The sequence below is a fragment of the Chelonoidis abingdonii genome, chromosome 9 (genome assembly GCF_003597395.2).
Source record: "Chelonoidis abingdonii isolate Lonesome George chromosome 9, CheloAbing_2.0, whole genome shotgun sequence".
In the NCBI taxonomy this organism is placed as follows: domain Eukaryota; kingdom Metazoa; phylum Chordata; order Testudines; family Testudinidae; genus Chelonoidis; species Chelonoidis abingdonii.
In genome coordinates, this window is record NC_133777.1 from 23,363,410 (window position 1) to 23,384,938 (window position 21,529).

The following is a 21,529-nucleotide window of genomic DNA, read 5'->3' on the forward strand; positions in this document are numbered from 1 at the left end:
CCAACGGCCTACAACATGATCCTGCTGGATTATTGGAAGTGAACAAGAATTTCTAGCTTAACTGAAGGTAAATAATAGCCAATGGGTAAGTTTATATACTCTTAAAGCAGCACAGAGTCTGTGGACTTATAGACTCACAGATGTATATGGAGCATTGAGCGTCTCAATGGTGAATACCACTTTTCGGATTGATGTAAGTGGAAATTTCCAGAGGCAGGTAATAATGCCAGCAAGATCAGGCCTGAGATAATGAGTTAGTTCAACCTCAGGGAGATGGGCTTCCTTCTAGCAGTGAGATTGTGACACGCTACCTGATTGATGACATCTTCAATCTGGACGACGGAAAGGAGACTCTGAAAAATGCCACACCATTGATATCGACAGCTTCCACCCACTCATCCCACCTGCATGGACAATCTAAACAGGAGGTCACTTCTTAAGCACACACATTAAGTCGCAATAATTGCATGGTCACGTAACACACCTACTCACAAAACCCACCGCTGTTATGCCTAGCTATCAGCCTCCAGCTTCCATCCCAGAACACCCACATCCATTGTCTACAGCAAGCACTGAGGTACAACCACATTTGCTCCAACCTCACAGAGACAAACACTACAAAATCTTCACCAAGCATTCCTAAAACTATGATACCCGCCAGGAAAAAGAAAACAGATCACAGAGCCGACGTGTACCAGAAGCTCCTCGCAAGACAAGCCCAGGAAGGAACCAAGAAGAACTCCACTGGCAGCACATATAGTTCCAGCTAAGCCCTCAACACTCATCACGATCACAACACCATCTGGACAATGGTCTTCACTTTCACAGACCTTAGGTGCAGGCCAGCCTCAGCCCACAGACAACTCGAACCTTGAAGGCATTTCTCACAGTAACTACACACTGCACCATGTAACTCTAACTCAGGAACAATTCATGCAACAATCTTGATGCAAATCTGCGCCACATCCATATCTACACGAGTGACTCCATCACAGGACTAACAGATCAGCCACATCATCACAGTTCATTCACCTGCACATCCATCAATGTAATATTACGCATCCCTATGCACAGCAATGCCTCTGCGTACTGTACAGTGGTCAAACGGACCAGCCCTACGGGAAAAGGATAATGGCACTAAATCAGATATTGGAATGGCATATACAAAAACTGTAGGGGAGAACTGTCACCTCCTGGCAACTATAGCAGATTTAAGGAGCCCATCCTGCAGCAAAAAAATTCAGGACAGACTTCAAAAAGAAACTGCTGAGCTTCAGATCGTGCAATTTGACGCCATCAGCTCAGGATTAAACAAAGATGTGAATGGCTAGCCAACTTACGAAATCAGGTTTCTCCTCCCTTGGTGTTCACACCTCAGGCTGCTAGAAGAGGGCTCATCCTCTCTGATTGAACCTAACCTCGTTATCTCCAGCCTGATTCTTGCTTGCATATATATACCTGCCTCTGGAAATTTCCACTACATGCATCCGATGAAGTGGGTATTCACCCACGAAAGCTCATGCTCCAATACGTCTGTTAGTCTATAAGGTGCCACAGGACTCTTTGCTGCTTTTACAGGTCCAGACTAACACGGCTACCCCTCTGACACTTTTATACTCTTGTTCCTATATAGCCATTTTCCTCTTATGCCCCCATGTTATCCACAGCAATGCCATTTTCCATTAACGTGATTGAAATCACATCAGGTTCAAGCATATCTGTTCCATTCAGGAGCATAGCAGGTGTGTTCTACATGGACCTTTCAGCACAGTCTACCAGATAGATTATAGGCTGGCAAAATAGTGTTATCAAGCAATTAGGATATTCAGTCAAGAATGAGAACTTCTAGGCAAATTGTTTTTATGATAATTCCATCAGAGCACAAAAGAGGAGAAAGTGCACAGAGATGATCTAGATCGGTAGCTGCAGGCAGGGCTCAAACAAGCATGGTGTTTAACCTATAAATTCATGCATCTAGCATGCTGATTTATCCATGATACTGTCAAGTCATATTGCATGACAGAAGCTTTTCAGGACAACTGCCTAAATGAAAGTGTGGCATTTGGGTGGTTTAGTTTTCAGTGACAAGAGCTGTCAGGTCCCCTGGCTTTGTACATTTATTATTTCAGATCTGAGAGAGAAACCCCAAGGGAAACCATAACATATCCACTGAGAAAACAAAAATTGACAGGATAATCTCTCCTCCCCGCCCTCACCTTTAGCTGTTAACATTTAGCCCCAGTTTTCAGCTAAAACATTAAAGAAAAAATGTAAGACTGGAGCTCTAGCAATAGTGAATAGTCCTTTAAGTGGTTAGATTCAAACATGTCTTTAGAGGGAAGCTTGGGGTAGAGGAAGGCAGATCTGAACTCAAACTGAAGCTTGACTTGGCACTTCAGTTTCGTCATGAAAATCTTTGTTTGTTTTTGTAAAATTTGTTCATTTTTGTTTTGATGGAGACAACATCACGTAGGCTCCACAGTGCATTACATACATGGATTAAACTAATTCAAAGGAAGGCAGTGGTGTAGTTCCCCTTTGTAGGGTGTGTCCTTTGTAATGCTGCCACATCCAGGCTAGCTTTCCATGTTTACCTTTCCATAATAGCCTTTAACATTTGCAGTTGCACTCTTAGTAGTTAGCAGGATGAGTTGTAACTGTGCAGCCACGTTAGCTCTTCAACTTTCAGCTTTTTGCCATGTGGGTGACTTATTTTCCTTGTTGGATTATCTTTAATTAACCTAACTGTGGTTTTCCACAAAAGGATCTAGCTGCCTCATTCCAATCACCCTGTAACTGCAAGGGATTCTTAACAATTTTCATTTGAATCATCGTCATATTTCAGGAGAAGCTAGAGGAAGGAGGTGCGACTAATCCCCTTGCTGAGAAGCTAATGTGAAAACACATGAGAGGAGAAAAATAATGGTGTGGGAGAGAGAACTGGTTGACATGGCTCCTAACACACATTTACAATGGGGGTAGAGGGAGGTCACAATCCAAATGAAGGGGAAAGTCTGCTGAAAATCCACATCTGCAGGGTATAGTAGGTTTGGATACTGAAAGTCAACCTACAATCTTGTTCTGACTTCTCCCTCACACACCTATGGTTTTTGGTGGGAAGCCATGCCAGTATCTAGGCACATCATCTGGACACAACCTCCCAACAGTTCTAAATACACATGTTTGCAGCTATATCTGGCCAGAGAAACTCAGCTGGAACTGTATTCTGTTGGATTATGTGGTTCTGACAACATACAAACACTTTGTGAATGCCGGTCAATTTAGTCATAATTTAATTTCTGAAGAAAACCTGGAGAAAAAGAATTCCAATAACATTGAAATGTCCTATATTGACATCTCAGAATTAAACACTTCAGTCTTTCATTTTAAAATATTTCACTTCACATTTTAAAATTTTGTATTATATTATAATCAATACAAAATAAAAATGAGTGAAACATTTTAATAGTTTTGAAATGAGGTTTTGATCAACCTGAAACTAATTTTCATGGGGAATTTTCCTTCATGGAGAATTTTGAAATTTTCAGGTTTTGTGCCTATTTGGAACTACATCAAATTTCAAAATCTCATATCCTTTCTGAGGAGAGAACTTCTGTCCTCCACACAGCTCTATTTGCAGCACACAGAGCTTGGGAAGGACTCAGACTGCAAATTTAGATCCAGATCCACATACACTCAGAGTTTAATGTGTCTAAATCTGGGATTTTGGTTCACACTGTGAAGATGCAAACCAGCTGTGAAGTTTTGACATGAAACCAAATCTCCCTAAAGTCTGGGCATGTACAGTACACTGCAAAAGGAATGTTAATGGATGCCTGAACTTTGGCTCTAAGCAGCCCCATCTATACTTCCACTCAACCTATTTACCGTTTTTTCTGGTAGTCACTGTATTATCCAAGTGCCTCACAAATATTGCCAAATTTTTCCTCAGCACCCTTGGGAGTTAGTCAAGTGGTGCTCTTGAATTGGGCTTGTCAGCCAGAAGTGGGTTCGCCAGGCACCTAAGCAGAAGTTTTATGTGTACATATATCATGATGTAGTTTGGATTGAGGGTTGCCAAGGTTATCCCCATTTTACATATGGGGAATTGAGGCATGGGGGAATTAAGTGAGTTGCCCAAGACCACACAGAAAGAGATGGGAATTGGATCCAGTTCTGAATCCCAGTTTAGGGCCTTAAGCACAATACCCTTGTTCCTCCTCCAACTCCAGTCTGGGTATAGCAATTGCAGACTAGCACAGGCAGTGGAAGCATATAGGGTGCCCTACAGCAAGGGTTCTCAAATTGGGGGTCAGGACCCCTCAGGGGGGTCGCAAGATTATTACATGGGGGGGTCACGAGCTGTCAATTCCCACCCCAAACTCTGCTTTGCCTCCAGCATTTATAATGGTGTTAAATATACAAAAAATGTTTTTAATTTATAAGGGGGGGAGGTCGCACTCAGAGGCTTGCTATGTGAAAGGGATCACCAGTACAAAAGTTTGAGAACCACTGCCCTACAGGAATACATCCGTACAATCACTCACTTCTCTGTCCTTTCCAACAACTCATCAACGCCCCTGAATCATATGTTAAGCTGAGTCAGGTAAGGCCTGGCTCCTGCATCCAAACATGACCTAGAATCCATTGCACTAGTTGCAGCAGTGCTTCAGAGGTGGTGCTGCACTAGTCAGCACAAGGACTCAGGGACCTGAGGTGAGAAATCAGAAACACTGTTCAAGAGGGGGTAAGTCAGCAGAAACTCCATGACTGGAGAAGAAGTTGGAGGCTACCCTATTGTTGCATAACCAGTGCTATTCCAGGAGCAAAGTCTATTAGACGTGGTGCCTCGGGAAGGGTAGGGGCTACTTCACCTATGCATCCCATCAACTCCTCCTACAGGCATCCAAAAAAGACTGAAATACTAAAGGTCACAGAACCAGTTGTTTCACTAAAATGTAGTCTTCAAATCTGTCCCTCCTAAAATCATTACCAAGGGAGGAAAAGTCCCTATACTTTGTTACTATTCTGAGATACTTTAATGGCATGTTGGGTGGGGGAAACAAAGATTCTTTATTTTGCACAAAATGTGCCAAGTGCCAACTCAGATATACCAGGCATGAACTCAGATCACTCTATACACTTGTTAAAGAGCAGGATAGGCGTATAATGTTGACATAAATGCCTGATGTTGAAAAATTGTAATTTTGTGCTTAAGTATATGGAGGAACTTATGTAAGAACAGGTCATTCTTTAAAAAGTAAAACAAAAACAAACTTAGCCGGGTAATGAAGCCAAGTGCAATGAGACCTTAGGTTGCCTGTCTCACAAGTGTTGGCTGGAAAAAGAAGATTTGTCTGTGGGATTAATGTAAATCACTTAATTTCCTGAAAGTTGGATAAATTTTCCATTCCTCCTCCTGCTGCCTGAACTAGCTTAACATCCTTCTTTCCCTTTATTCTGACCTGTTTCAAATTGTACATCTCTGCTGGTGCACTCAGTGAGTATATCTCCTTTGTATGTCAGCCACTTTCATACACATTTATACTTTTACAAGACAATTCATCTCTAAAGCTTGTCCTTTTGCGCTAAGGTACATCAGACAATGGATAATTGTCATTGGCTTGAGAATCTTAAAAAAAAATGCACAGGCGTTTTGTAACTGATATCTACTACAAAATTCAAGAAAGCTATAGGAACACTGTAAAAGCAGTAGCTCTTCTGAAAGTTTGTTCAAAGTTGAAAACATTTTCTGTTCCTCCTGCACAAACTGGTTTTGAGGTGGAGCAATAAGATAATGGAATACCCCCTCCCCCAACTGTTAGCTCATGGATTTAAGCGTTTAATTCATTTGTGCTTTGCAGTTGTGGTAATTGAATGCAAGCTTCATTTTGGCTGAGGACTTCATTCTTTTCCTCTCAGTTCAAATTGTTTTCCTCCAGAGTTTCAGTTCCTGAGACATGGGCAAAGTTCAGTGATGACAATATTAGGCACTCTCAGAATGCACGGGCCAACTCCATCAAGCTCTGTGAAGAAACAGAAAACACACTGGAGAATGTATCTGAGGAAATGTGGAAGCAATTTACTGATACCAACTTGGCCTTTACCAATCGCATTGCTGAAACAGCTGATACAAAGAACAAACTACAAACACACCTGGCTAAGGTAAGAAAATGACAGCAGAAGTAATAGGTATGATTCAGGACAGAAATAACCAGAGTTTTCACTGGTGAGTTAAATAATCAGCTAAAAGCACCTTTGTTGGCACATTACCAAATAGCTTTATTAATGTTCTCCAAATGGGATCACAAGTTGCATTTAGAGCCATAAGAAGAGCTGTTAGCATAGCAGCAAAAATTTACTGCACCACAAAGCCATAATGCAAAACGTGCCTCAGCAGGTGCACTATGATGCTGCTTGAAGCTGGAATGTCAGAGGAAGGAGGAGGAGTAAGAAGGTGACTTAAGCACTGCCTCTTTTTGCTAATTGACATTAATTAAAAAACACAAGCAAATACAAGGTATTTTAGGACCTTAAGGATTTCAAGGTCTTGGCAGAGTACATTTTTTGAATGGCTTTTGTTTGGTTAATCTTTTCCTTTGTTCTTTGTTAATGGTGCATTAACCCTGGAGACAAAGCAAATAGAAAGTACTAAAAATCCTACAAGCTGCAGCACGCCTCAATTTTGGAAGAAGGGGAAGATTTTAATACACCTCTACCTCGATATAACAAGACCCAATCGATATAACACGAATTAGGATATAACATTGTAAAGCAGTGCCCTGGGGAGAGGGGGAGGCTGCACACTCTGGTGGATCAAAGCAAATTCAGTATAACGCGGTTTCATCTATAACACGGTAAGATTTTTTGCCTCCTGAGGACAGTGTTATATTGAGTGAGGTGCATTGTATGTTTATTTAAAGCAACAAGGGGAAAGCCCACACAGAACATTTATTTTAACTTAAGTATTTTTTAATTTTAATTAAGAATGTTCATTAATCTAGTTCAGGGAAAACTGAGAAGTCTGTACAGGCAAAACCAGTGCCCATGTGGGCTTTTCAACTTTGTAGATTTCTTTCATTTTATAGCTGGGACTAGTAGAACAGATGGAAGAAGTTTATGGATGACAGACCAAGGTTAGCCCACTAACCACATACTTTCCTTATCCCAAAGACTTTTCTGCACCCATATTTCCCATTGCCTGGTGGCCTGTGTAATGACTGTGAGATCAACCCATTTTAATTTTCTTCTGCAAGTCAAGTCACCCTTGACTTGCAGAAGCTCCCCCAAGGCCTTTGTGCTATCTCATTTAGCTCCAGACTCTCACAGCTCTTGCATTGACCTGAATTATTTAATCCTTCACTCTTTCATTAATAATTTAGCACCCAAAGTGAATAATTTAAGTGAGCAATAAATTCTCATTAAAAGAGATTTCTTCTTGAATTTTTGCAAAAGAATCAAATGATGATGTAATAGCTAGCAGAGAAGTTTCATTTGTCTGTGCAGGAATCTTTTTCGGTTGTTTTGTTGACAACAATAACAAAATCTGCATTATTGTTTAAGGTCAAGCTTTCAAGTGGCCTAAAGGGGTTTGTAAATTGTAGCTGCAAAAACACAAACTTGCAGCACATATGCCAAACAAACTGGGTAGAGACTTTCCTCAATTTTCTCACCCAAATCAGAAGATGGCTTGAGGCCTTTCTAGGAGAATAAAAATATTACATTTCTCTTGCTTGAAGACTGCCCTCTCATTTAATAGGATTATAAAATGCCACTATAGTATTCAGTGATTCATGCTCAAAGTTGCTTCATCCCCTTTGATATAAATATCTCCCACATCCTTAATCTAAGTTACAGCTTGGGTATGCTCAAGAAAAACAGTCTACTGTTCTTTGGTGAATCAGACAATCTGACTTTTCAAACATACATTATATCTCTCTTCTTCACACTTATACAAACCATGGATGGTATTTAAATAGCCAGTTTTGTATTTAAATTCCACCTTTGTTAGCTTTGCAGTAATTCTTTCACTGAAGTTTAAGAAGAGACCCGACAGTATTAGTTGATTAGCTAAAACATGTAGAACAAAGTCAACAAGAGATATTCCCTCTGTACCGATAGATACATGTTGACTGGAATCTCATTAAATTGTCTAGACTCACTGGGATCCTTTCATCTGACTTCAGTTAGACTAGCTAGGTTCTCCATGAAAAGCCTCTTTCTCTTGCAAAGACGACAAGTTTGCTTCAACATGCATTTGGAAACACTAGGGCTTTTCCTGCCATCCTGTTTGCCTGAAATTGAATGAATTATTAGTATTAAAGTAGAATAAAGAGTATCCGTAGGAGTGTATAAGTGCCATGTATGGTATCAGCAATCTGAACAGGAAATATGTCCCATGGTGATAGGGATATTATCAAATAATATCCTACATTTGGAATATACCTGAAACATTCAGTACAGTCTAGATGAAAAACTTAACACTGAAGTGCTTTTCTAAAATCAAGTTTAGCTGCGATTTGTGTCCCTGTAACAGTACAGTTCTTTTCAGTAACTTGCTATATGAAATGGGAAGAAAGTAATATTCAGTTTACATACGGAAGTTATTATTTTGTATGTCCCATGTTGGTAAGCAAAGACTGCAGAGCTCCTTAGAAAACTGCAGTTTTCTCTCTCTTTAAAGAATCCCTCTGGTGTAAGTACTGCATTACCAGGAGTTGGTGAGATATAGTGCTAATAATTAGTGCTTACATAGCACCAATAGATTAGTCATCCCATAATCTGCCAGGTTGCTGAAGATAATTACAATAGAATACAAGAGAAAAGCACAACATGTGCTTTGGATATATCAAAGAAAACTGGTAGTTGGTGCCAGGTTTGGGTTCAAGGTTATGTTTCTGTTTTTCTTTAGCATGACATTTTCATATGCTTATTTTGTTAAGCCACTCACAGTTTCAATGTATCTTTCCAATTTGTCATTACATATTTCAGGACAACACACCAGAGCTTCAGAGAGTCTCTGGCCTAGTGGTAATTCACTGCACTGCCATTTAAGAACTCTAGCTTCGATACCTGACCCTAGTGCGCTGCTCCAAAGACAGCACTTATGGAAAGAGAAAGTGCCTGGGTCACTCAACAAATCCTTTGGTAAAGATGGTTGATAGAATTTGATGGGGATTCTGTCCATGCTCTATGTCCTTAAGGATGGTGGCTTTGACAATATCTCCAGAGTGTGGGCATGGATGTAAGGAGGAGGGAAAGTGAGAGCCGGGATGAAAAAGAACTACCTGCTGAACAGTTTGGTATTTTTTAGCAGCAGCTAAGGCTAGCAGACGGCTTGAGAGTTCATGCCTCTTCTCATGAGCCTAGAGAATGTGTCATAGAACAATGACCTAAGAACTGGACCCCGAGGGTGCCAGTCATTTGACAAGCTAATAAAGGGGGGCAGGCACTAAGCAACAGTTGCCAAAACCTATGAATGACCAAGCTTCCTCATTGCCTTTGTTGTGCCTTTGGTCTATGATTCTTTTGAAAAGCAGTTATTCATGATTCTGTTTAGACAATGGGTCGCAGAGACCCTTCATATTAAAAATCTTTCTCCTTTCAGTTTGTTTTTGCATTCATTTCTCAAGAAATGAATACAACTGTAAAGCCTTTTGCTTGTGTGCCAAATTATTTCCCCAGCTAAGCAGGCTACCATTATGAAATGGGGAGGAGAGTGTTCTTTGAAAAGGTTTGCTATCTTGAAACCAGTGAGAGTTATTTATTTAATGAGGCTTGGAACCCATTTCTGAATCCCAAATATTTTTCATCTTTGCAAAGTGTCAGAATCTCTTCCAGACAAACACAACCAATCTCTCAGTGTTTTTTCTAAAACAGCTACCTTGACAGAGGAAATGACCAAAAATTATCTGAAAGGGCCAATACCACGGGTGTGGGGATGATAATCCATGCAATTGATCTTCTGATACATTGTTGCATTTGTGTTCTGTTTTGTATCACTTGTGTTAAAAAAAAAAAAAAAAAAAGTCAGTGAAAATTCAGATCCATAAAGAACTTTAATCTCTCAACCCCTGGTTCAATGGGTGTGTTTTAAACACACAGTCCTGGATAAGTAGCTTATATTTTACTCTATAAACTTAATGTAATGCCTCTGAAAACTTACTTGGTTTCCTTTGGAATTAGGCTTGTAAAAACTGATCTAATTAGACATAAAATCTTGGATCAATGCATTCCACTGGCTTAGGGCTGTCTGTAATTGATACTGTAGTGGTGACTATGTCGTGTGTTGTGGTTAGTACATACAGTGTCTGCCTGCAAAATGTTTCTACTGATCTGAAAGCTTTTACTTGTTTGATATTCCTTAAATAATGGGGAATGCCAGCTGAACTGATATTCTAAGACATCTTCATTTCCAGTGTCAGTGATTCTGTGTAATGTTTAGTTTCTGACTCATCCTCAGCAACCTGCAATGTCAGTGGCTAGAGCATGGCAGGTATGCTTAAGGTCACAAGACTGAGTCAAAGCCTCATACCTCCCTTGGCCAGGTACAGAGTCTCCCTGACAGGAGAACTTAAAGAGGAGAACGAGAGGGTCAATTCTTTTACAATGCAAGTAGGCTGGTAAATCCCTTCACAGGTTATTTTAAGATGTAAAGAGGCCAGAATATGCAATCAAAACTCCACTCTCCCCCCACCCCACCCTAGTGTCACAACGATTGCTTTTCTGCATACAAAAGCCAGGGCCGACATTAGGGGATTTTGTTGCCCAGTCACTCAGGTTTGTGAGATCCCCCAGTAATCTTTGCAGTTAGCTTTGGACTTAACTATCTTGAATAATTTTGGTCATCTGCAAACTTTGCCACTTCACTATTCCTTCCCTTTTCCAGATCATTAATGAATACGTTAAACAGTACAGGTCCCTATACAGATACTTGGGAGACCCCAATGATTACCTTTCTCCACTGTGAAAACTGACCATTTATTCCTGCTCTTTGTTTCCTGCCTATTAACTGGTTACTGATAGATGAGAGGGCTTTCCCTGTTATCCCATGGCTACTTAATTTCCTTAAGAGCCTTTGGTGAGGGACGTTGTCAAAGGCTTTCCAAAAATCCAATTACATTATATCACCTGGATTGCCCTTGTCCACATGCTTGTTGACTCGCTCAAAGAATTCTAGTAGATTGGTGAGGTATGACTTCCCATTACGAAGGCCATGTTGACTCTTCCCCAACAAAGTCTGTTCATCTATGTGTCTGATAATTCTGTTCTTTACTATAGTTTTTACTAATTTTCCTAGTACTGTAGTTAGGCTTACCAGCCTGTAATTGCCATGATCACCTCTGGGGCCCTTTTAAAAAACTGGCATTACATTAGCTACCTTTCAGTCATATGGTACAGAGGCTTGTTTCATGATAAGTTACTTACTACAGTTAGGAGTTCTGCAGTATGGGTGAATATCATCTGGTCCTGGTGACTTATTACAGTTTAATTCATGAATTTTTTCTAAACCTTCTTCTACTGACACACCAATGTGGGGCAGTAATGCAGATCTGTCCAAGTTAATAGCAGTTCTGCTACTGAATTCAGCAGCTGCAGACTGAGCCTTCTGATTCCTTCCAAAAGAATACTGAGTTTGTATTTTTAAAATGCAAAGTGTGGAGACAAACTGGGCTCCTCTAGTATTCTGTTTAGCTTCCTTGTTTTAGAATATCCTTTTCTACAAAGACCAGACCTGCGCACGCTATTGTAAAGGAGACCTCATTTACTCTAGTTCCTTACACGCTAAAGATACGTTTAATGTATCTATGCAATGAAGATTTTTTCTTCTAGTTTTTCTTATGTCAAGCGCAGCACCAAAAGTTTTGCCAGGAATTTGCCCAACAATGACAACATCTCCAACTCTGGCATCCATAAGGTAACGAACTATACAAGACTCAGGGTAATGACTACACAGTAACCCATCTGTATATGAAAGTATTTGGTCTCCTACCAGCACTGTTGGTGTGTTACCAGGCATGCCAGTCTCTTATCAAAGATGAGTGCTTTGTACAATCTGTTCCCTATTAGGAAGTGAGCAAATGATCATGTAGTACAATTAAAAGATGGCCAATCAAACTGCACTCCTTCTCCCGTGGGACTTTTGTCATCATCAACCCAGGTAGGATCACATCACGGGAGCATAGCTTCTAGCCCTCTTCATTCAGATGTAGCTCAGTTAAACTCAGCTGTTCCCAGTAGACTTCACAAAGTTTATCTTAAATCAACTTCAAAACCCTTAATTTTAGGTTGCAACATCAAGGAACGCATCTAAGAACTTATTATTGTGGGTTTTGAAAAAACAGATTTTGTGGATTCGATAAGGTTATATAAAGAGCACAGAAGGGGAAAAAACCAACCAGATCTACTGGCACAGCCCTTGCCTCTTTGCTGCATTACTTTAGAAAATGAAAGGACTTGATCCTGCTGAACTAGTCATCAGACACCACACAGGATGAAGATAATCCAGGCTGTATCATTTTACTGGATATATCAATTGTTCCACCACATTTTTTGACTGTAAAAACTGAACTAATTTGCATTCAGTCAGGAGAACAAGAGAGGAATTTGCAGACATTTTGTCTTAGCAAATATCAGCTTTGTACTTATCCTTTATGCTGTTGGAGACTTGGTTATTTGTCTGAACTCTAAAAATGGTCAGGATCCAAATTCAGAGCAAACATCCAAGCCAGTGGGAGGGAAGTCTTATAAGAACACTTGTAGGTGGTCAGTAAGTCTGCTTTCATTCTTACATTTTCTGTCCAGCTGCTGTTTCCTGTTACCCTTACTTCACCTGGGACTCTCCCTCATCACTAACTTACTCTGGAAGTGAGCCATAGGTTTCCACCCATGGGATTTTCAGTGGGTGCTAACTAGCTGCTCCTTCCCAGTACTTCTTTTGGGGAAGCTGCCAGGTGAGGCTAACACACCCATAGTCCAACAGGAGTCTTTCAGGAGCTGATTTGCATGAGGAAATAGTACAGACTCACTAAGTTGCTTTTTTACCTCATGGAACAGGAAACTATTAGGACAAGAAAAATGGTCCCTTGACAGCCAGTCAGTCTCCTTCTGGTTCATTGTGGAGCTTCTGTGTAGAACAGTCCCCTGACCACCTCTAGTCTGGTTTTCTGTTACAGTTCTAAGACATTTTACAAATCATACAGTGGTAAAGAACCTGGCTCCTTCCTTACACATGGGGGAATGGGGAGAGGCACAGGCCACTTTTCAAAGATGCTAAGGGGTGACTTGGGCAGTCGATAAGCATCTACAGGGGGAACAGAAATTAGATAATAGAAGTATCAGAGGGGTAGCCGTGTTAGTCTGGGTCTGTAAAAGCAGCAAAGAGTCCTGTGGCACCTTATAGACTAACAGACATATTGGAGCATGAGCTTTCATGGGTGAAGAATAGAAGGCTCTTCAGCCTAGCAGACAAAGGTATAAGAAGAACCAATGGCTGGAAGTTGAAGCTAGACAAATTCAGACTAGAAATAAGGTGCAAATTTTTATCCATGGGAGTAGTTAACCAATGGATCAATTTACAAAGGGTCGTGGTGGATTCTCTATCCCTGGAAATTTTTAAATCAAGCCTGGATCTTTTTCTAAACTATGTGTTCTTGTTCAACTACAGCCTTTTGACTGAAAGGAGGCATTAATTAAGGGAAGTCCAATGGCCTGGGTTAAACAGGTTGTCAGGTTAGATGATCACATCTAGCAACTGTTGCAGGAAGTAGGTCTGTCGATGGGGTCTAAATGGCCTTTTTGGGGTTTTCAGCATAGATATCCCCCATGAAAAAAATAAGATTATGTCCCTTAGCCTACTGGGTTCTCAAGCTGGGTTCTGCACTGTCCCAGAACCAGAATTTGAAGCTAGTAAACTGAATAGCCCATGGAATATAGTACAGAATCCTTGGGATGTAATTATCACCATTCCTCTTTACAAGAAAGACTGTCCAGTTATAGCCTTAAGGACCCCTGCCACATTCCACATTTTAGAATTGGGGGGAAAAATACATCCACCCTTTCACACCAGGAAAGAAAAGAAAAGTCTTATCATAGTGCCAGTCTTTCCTTGAAATGCTTGCATCTCCTTTCTCCAAGATCAACATTAACATGGATAATTACCTTGGTTTCACTCTCTCAGAAAACAACAACGGAGTAAGCTGTTTGCATATGAGAGGTTCCTATAGTCACTGTGGGAAGCAGTCATATCAGACCACAAGTGACATGTTTACACAGTCCTGTTTTATACCGTACCTAAACAGTTGATTATTTCCGTCGGCAAAGTACAAGACAGAACACTTGTAACATTTTCAGAAGTGTTTGAATTTCCAAAGGTAAAACACAGCTCCACCCTTCCTGCAACACTGATTTTCTGCCACTCATCTGTACGTGGATATAAAATTTTTTATAAAATCAGACATGATTAGTAAAACCATGAAAATATAAATAACTGCAGCTGGTAAACCACATGCCTTAGCTACCAATTCAAGCTAGATTTTTTTGTCTCAGCCATACCCATGCATTGGTCTACTTACAACAAATTGTAACTCATAAAGGTCATGGTCCTCTATATTTTCTGATGGTAAAACACAGCATAGTGCACCAGTGACACTACAGAAATTGATACTGGAGAGTAAACTGCTTTTTTTGATTTGGACATTTTTACTTTATATGAGTGCAGAAAAGCATTTACACCTAGAAGAGTTAGTTTATTTCTCCCTGCTGCCAAATTGGTTTGATTTAAAACAAACAAGTGCTGGTTTGTCAGACAACATTTTGAAGAACAATGGAGAGAAGAACTAAAAGGCCATTTCAAAAAGAGTAAACAGATTGTATTTTGGAAGAAGTCAAAAGGCTCCAGCCTATTTATTTAGATTGTGTCCATGACTGTTTCACCTGGGCCCTTCATGTCAAACAAAAACAATCACAATACAAAAACACAAAGTCAGCCATATAAGCAAGCTTAATAAATCATAACTTCAGTTTGATTCTGTGTATATAGCCACATCCCCTCCAACTTGTTTAAATAAGATATTCCATCACTCATCCCCTAAGATCAAATAATTTATCTTTAGACAAAGCTGAAGGGCTTTTTTCTTTCCTTAGCAACAATAGAACATGCTTACATGGTGGCTAGAAAGAAAAAACAAATACATGTTACATTCTTATGCCCCCATTCTTTATTGAGGGGATCAAAGGAGGTTGCACTGCTTCACTCCTGGTTCTAGACTTTACGATAGTTGTAAGGGGTCCAACACTCTCCCTTACAGTAAAAATCAGAATCTGGATACCTCCTTCGAAATATTTTCAGAGGTCAGCTGCTATAGATCTGTCCATTGAGGCTGTTCTGAGTGCTCATGAATTTAGTAAAAAGGGCAGGGCCGGGCCTGACACCTCAGCACTTACTTAGCTTACAATAGGCTTAGATAAAAATATATTAAAACTTGATGGGGGAGGAAAGAAGTGGTTGTGAAAACGTGTTGGACCTACAGTCACATTGAAAAGCACATACAGTGGATAGTAAAAAGTTGGAGTGGAGGGGGCAGGTCTGAGACTCATTCCCCACAATAGGTTACACCAGTGACCCAGGGTTACACACATGGAGTATTTTCAGCCCTCATATCTCAGGATCTTACAGCTTTCCACGCCCATTCCGGATAGTTAAACAGTTAATTTTATTCTTTAATATTGGAACCTGTTTAAGAGTAAAAGTCTCAGATGATTAGTGAACTGTGACTAAGAAGTGATTGCAAAGGGGTGTGCTGGTACAATCAGCTCAAACTTGCCCAGAAAAACCTGTTTAAAGGAGGAAATATATTTTTGTCCACAAATAGATAGATATTAAGCCTGTGCCGACAAACAAGTAGAGGTGAAAAATAAGTCACTTCATGCATTTCTCCTGAACGCTACCCTGTGGGGAAGAGCAGGGAACAACTGATTAATCTCATGATATTGGAGGAACTCCTGCCCTCACTGGTGTGAGCAAAACCACTGTGGTTCCTGCGTGTGGGGCAGAAGGAAGGGAATGGTTCATAGACAGGCCATGGAGAAGAACCCTGCCCTCCCAGCATGCCATGGGGCAGTACTCCATAGTAAAGCACTTCATGACAGAGCATGGGGGAGAGGGGAAGTTGGGAGCATGGCCAGAGGGACCACAATTGTGTGACACTGCCATAGCTCTAAGGGTCTGTTCAGTTTGGTATGAATCGAAGTGATTTGATTTGTAATGTAACATGAACTCTCCTCACACTCAGGGTATATGTACACTGCAATCTGAGGTGTGATTGCAGCCCAGGCAGACATATCAGTGCTAGAACAGCTAAAAAATAGTGTAAATGCAGCTGTGTAGGCTGTACAAGCACACCAGGGACCCTGCGTACAGACCTGCATTGCTGAAGATGGCACCCCTGTATCTAACCTGCTATTTTTAGCCATGCTAGTGTGGGTATGTCTAACCGAGCTACAATAACATCTTGGATTCCAGAGTAGACATAACCATAGGGCTAACAGGCTAAAAATAGTTGTGTGGGAATCGTGGCTGTGGCAGAGATTCGGGTTAGCCACCCTAGCTCAAGTGCAGAGGGTTGGGTGAGCTTGAGCCTTGCTAGCGTGAGTGTGTCTGCTTAGGTTGTGAAGGTCCCTTCTAACTGCAGTGTAGGCACACTCAGAGGGACTTTGCTAAGCTGCTGTGTGAAGACAGATTGGATTGACCATCCAGCATAAGTGAAACTTCGCTAATACTGTAATGGAGATGAAGACATTCTCTCTCACACACACGGCTGTGGTATTATTATGCAAGAAATCTGTGACTGGCATTACTGATGCTCTGCTACTGCTCAGTGGCTGGAGGGAAAATCCCTCCGCTACAACCACTACAGAGCCCATCTGTGCCAAATCAGTTTACACAGGCTTGGCACAGGGACCAGAATTTGACCCAAGGGAATATTAATCTTCTGAATATGCAGTAGTAAAACCTTTCCTTACACTTAGCAAGGGCTGTATGGTAGGAAATACAGGGATGGACATATTAAGTAAGTTACCTAGAAGGGAAGCATTTAGGAATGTAGTATTTTCAGACAGGGGAAATGGTTTTCTTCATCAGCTTAGAACCAGAGCAAATTGGGGGTGCTGGAGGTAAGAGATTCAAAATTAAAACTTTGTTAATGATTACAAACAACAAGTATTAACAGTACTTGTGTGATATAGATTAAAGTCTGATTCTTAACAGTCCAGTCTGATTGCTTGAGAAATATTTTTTCAAAATTAGTAAGAGCAAAAATTCCAAACTTCATGAAAAGAATGTCTGACTTTAATGTGTGTGTTTAGTGAACAACTGAAAAATAAAGTAAGAATAGTACAGCCCATTTTTTTTTATTGTGAAGCTTTGTAAGGAAAAGTTTGCAATGGTCTATCAAGTCCACAGCACCACCCTTCACACACACAGTGTGCCTAATCACTTGTGTAATGCTGTACAAGGAGGAGGAAAAAATCTTCCAGGCAGGCTCCATGTTGATCAGCTGATGCTCTCAAGTATGAAATTTGATTATCCCTGTCTTAGCATGCACAACTGCTGTACAAATGTTACTGCTCATACTTATTCAAGCCTCTTTTCAATCCAGCTAAAATATTTGATTGCATGACCTGCCTGGCAAAGAATTCTATAGGCTGATGATACGCTTTGTAGAGAAGTATTATAAATATTTGTTTTAAATGTACCTACCTTTTACTTTCTTTATGGACCTCGGGATGCTACCCTCTTCACCGCCTCTCCCCCCCAATCAAAACAAATCTTAAAAAGCCAGAAGACAAAAAGTGACCTGAAACTAAAAACAGATCAACCAACCAACCAACCAAATTAAAACACTACCCCCAAGTAGTTTTTTTGACTCTGAAAAGAAAAGAGCCAGAGACACCATGAAGTCTCCTAAGAACTTTTCTATTGCTAACTGATTTTACATAGAGGACAGCATTCCTATCTCAGCAGCAGCATAAAACCTTAAGAATGATACAGTTGAAAAGATGTTGGGCCAAATTCATCCAGCTTTGACTTACTCGATTTAAATTCTGAGTTATACTAGGGATAAATTTAGTCAAAGATTATTACATATAATCATTAAACCTTGAAATACTATGCTCAGGTGTTGTAACACTAATTGTGAAGTCAACCATAATTACCCTAATCACTCAGGGAAATTACGTAACTAGCAAGAAATTACTTAAACATGAAATATGCTCAACTAGAACATTAGATCAGCCCATGAAATGAACAGAGGAAATTACAAAACACCAAGGCAGAATGCTGCAGCTACCTTGTTATTACCTGACTGTACCTTAGTGTATTCAGCTCCTAGGCACTTAGCAAAAAACACAGAAACAAGGACATTCACAGCTAGGGACTGAGCATAATATTTTAAAAATATGTTGTGTGTAAGGTTATTCTGATCACAGCATGAAGTACGAGTGAGATTTCAACAGCTCTTGTTCCCAGTAATATTGAATCCAGCCAGTAACAGCCACAGCCTTGATGAGGTGGAAGTGAACAGCAGTTTATATAAACCCTCAGGAATGCCACAGCACAAAATTCAGCTTATTTTCTCTAAGTGAAGGGTGTATGATGGGCAGTTGCTGAAGCCAATCTCTGGTTAGACTCTTTCAGGAACACATAATTCAGGATTTATTGTTTTTTCTTCCTGCCTTTGGAGGTCCTACAGAAATGACGTGGACTGGTGCAACACTATCTGGTGATTCTCCCCTCCAATCCGGTTATGCATTTTAGATTATTTGAATGGTTTAATCCAATGTGCAGCCAGCATGTGTAATCAAAGACTATTTGTATAGAGCTTCTGCCATGCATTGGAGGTGATTACCTTAGGGCATTTTTCTTTGTGTGTTCTAGACGACGGTGTTTAAAAAAAAATAGAGGCCAGGAACACGGAATAAGCCCAAACCACATCTATTAGAAACATGAGCAGTCAAAGTTTAAAGATGGCTGCATGTCTTCAGTTTATATTGTGAGTTCACAGGCAGGTTCAAATAATATTTTTTCAGTGGAAGTAATCAGTTTCCTTGACTGTGCATAATATGCTTTCACAATATTCTCAGCTCTCTGAGCAATATATCTGAACATTTACTGATGTCATATGGTGTAAGGAGTGCTTTGTAGTTATTGTTTTTTGTGCTAATTCAAAGGGAAATTATAGCTGAACACATAAAACTGTGAAAAAATGTAAGTGATTTACTTGTATAATAAAACTCTCATAACTTCTTGAGCGTTTCTAGTGACAACTGCGCTATAAAGACAGCCACAATAAAACAATAAAAAGAAATGCTTCCCAAGTAGAGTCACATCTTACCCTTCTTAAATTTTAAAAGTTTGCTAACTGAAAGAATGCAAATTGTACAAGCCCCATGTAGCTTGAGTGAAGTCTAAATATGAAAAATGATTTTTCTGTACTTGTCACTGTATATTACTTGAGGGGAAAAACAAACATGCATTCATTCAATTTCCTATAAGAGAACAAGATAATCCCATGCCTTCCATGTTCTGGAGGGAGCAAATGCATGTTCATTGCCTATGCAGAAGGCTCTGTGGCCTATGCAGATATGGTTATACAGTGTGTTTCATTCACCCTATAGCTGTCACTCACAGCACCTCCAGTCCAATAATGTGACTCTAGAGGAAAGTATCAGTTATGAGGTCCTTGCTGCCAGGCAGAGAGATGGAAGAACTGCAGTAGCAGCAGTGTGCTGCTATAGAAAACAGTACAGAAGTTGGAGGGAGGAGAATAGTTTGCAGGAGGTCCCAGGAAGTCAGTCTGTGTGCACATGGCTTGAATTTTAGCTGCAGTTGCAGCACCTCTGTAGCTTTTTTAGTAAAGAGACACTTTGGTTTTACAAGCATGGAGACATCTCTTGTTATTACCCAGAACATGCTACAAAACCCACCATAACTAATCTAGATACTACCCATAAGTAGGGCCCTACCAAATTTATGGCCATGAAAACTGCGGCACAGACTCTGGTCTCCACCATGAAATCTGGTCTTTTGTGTACTTTTACTCTATATTATACAGATGTCACAGGGGAGACCAGCATTTCTCAAACTGGGGATCCCAACCTAAATGGAGGTTTCAGGGTGGGGTGTTACAACATTATTGTAGGGGGGCCGTGGTATTGCCACTCTTACTTCTGCACAGCCTTCAGAGCTGGGTTGCTGGAGATTGGTGGTTCCTGGACGAGGGTCCAGCTCTGAAAGGAGCAGCCCAGAAATAAGGGTAGCAATACTATACCATGCCATCCTTATTTCTGTGCTGCTGCTGCTGCTGGGGCATTGATGCCTTCCGACCTAGACTCTCAGCCAGTAGCTGCCGCTGTCTGGCTGCCCAGCTGTGAAGGCCAGTGCCACTAACAGCAGCAGCACAGAAATCAGGGTGGCAATACCCCAACCCCCCTACAATAACCTTATAACCCCCTCTCCCTCACTACCCTCTTTTGGGTCAGATCCTTACAGTTATAACACCATGACATTTCAGAGTTAAATAACTTAAATCATGACATTTAGGATTTTTAAAATCCTATGACCGTGAAATTGACCAAAATGCAACATGAATTTGGTAGGGCCATACCCATAAGATAACGCTATCAAACTTCAGAACTACCTCTCCCTCCATGGCTTTCAGCTGATGTTCAATAAGAAATATGGCTGTGATCCAAGTGATATGGCGCTTTCTGTCTTGATGGGACCTTGGGCTCTGTGTATTGTAATGGTTCTCAAACTTTTTTCATTTGTGGACCCTACAATATTTGGAGGTGTGGACCCCTTTGGATATCTTAGACAATCTGTGGACCTCGAGGAGTCCGTAGATGACAGGGTGAGAACCACTGGTGTGTAGCAAACCTCCTGCCTCCTTCCACATTCAGGGTGAGAAGTGGAGTATAAGAATACTAATACAAATAAAAGCAGCTTTTCAAGAGTCACGGGTCTGACGCATACCAACAACACACACAGGGCTGAAAACGTTAACACTTGTACACAAAGGTACAAACTGCTCCTGCACACAAGTGGAGATAGGGTAGAAATGGGGCCAGAGTGAGAATCTGGCCCTAATGTTCTCTTTGCTCATTGAAGATGAAATTCAAGACAATGAGCTTTTCACAGGAGATTAAGAACACAGTTGTGGGATGGAGTCTGTCAAGCTTAGACGTGTGTAAAACACGCACTGCCATATATTGGATCTGCTCAGCATTGTCCATAGTAGATAATAGTGGGCTTTGCTCTGTCCCTTCCACATCATAAAAAGCTCTGTGCTTTTAATAGAATACTTCACTCAAGCTGGAGGAGAGGGGGCAGGACCTAGTTACTATCACAGCCTATAGGTTACAGGAGATGCTTTGCTTTCTGGGACTGCGGCCAGTGGAACTGCATTGTTCACATTTGGGCATATCCCCACCACTTCCCTGCTCCTCCCACAACCTCACACGTGCTCACCCA

The 21,529-nt window shown here is 40.7% G+C and overlaps 1 protein-coding gene across 1 annotated transcript in view; it reads left to right on the forward strand.

Moving 5' to 3' along the window:
- The window catches only part of TEKT5 (tektin 5), a 55,556-nt gene that overhangs the window by 13,214 nt on the left and 20,813 nt on the right, over nucleotides 1-21,529 (forward strand). The window contains exon 5 of the mRNA XM_032787274.2: nucleotides 5,943-6,165. Coding sequence (XP_032643165.1) covers nucleotides 5,943-6,165 — 223 coding nt within the window. The remainder of the gene's footprint in view (nucleotides 1-5,942; nucleotides 6,166-21,529) is intronic.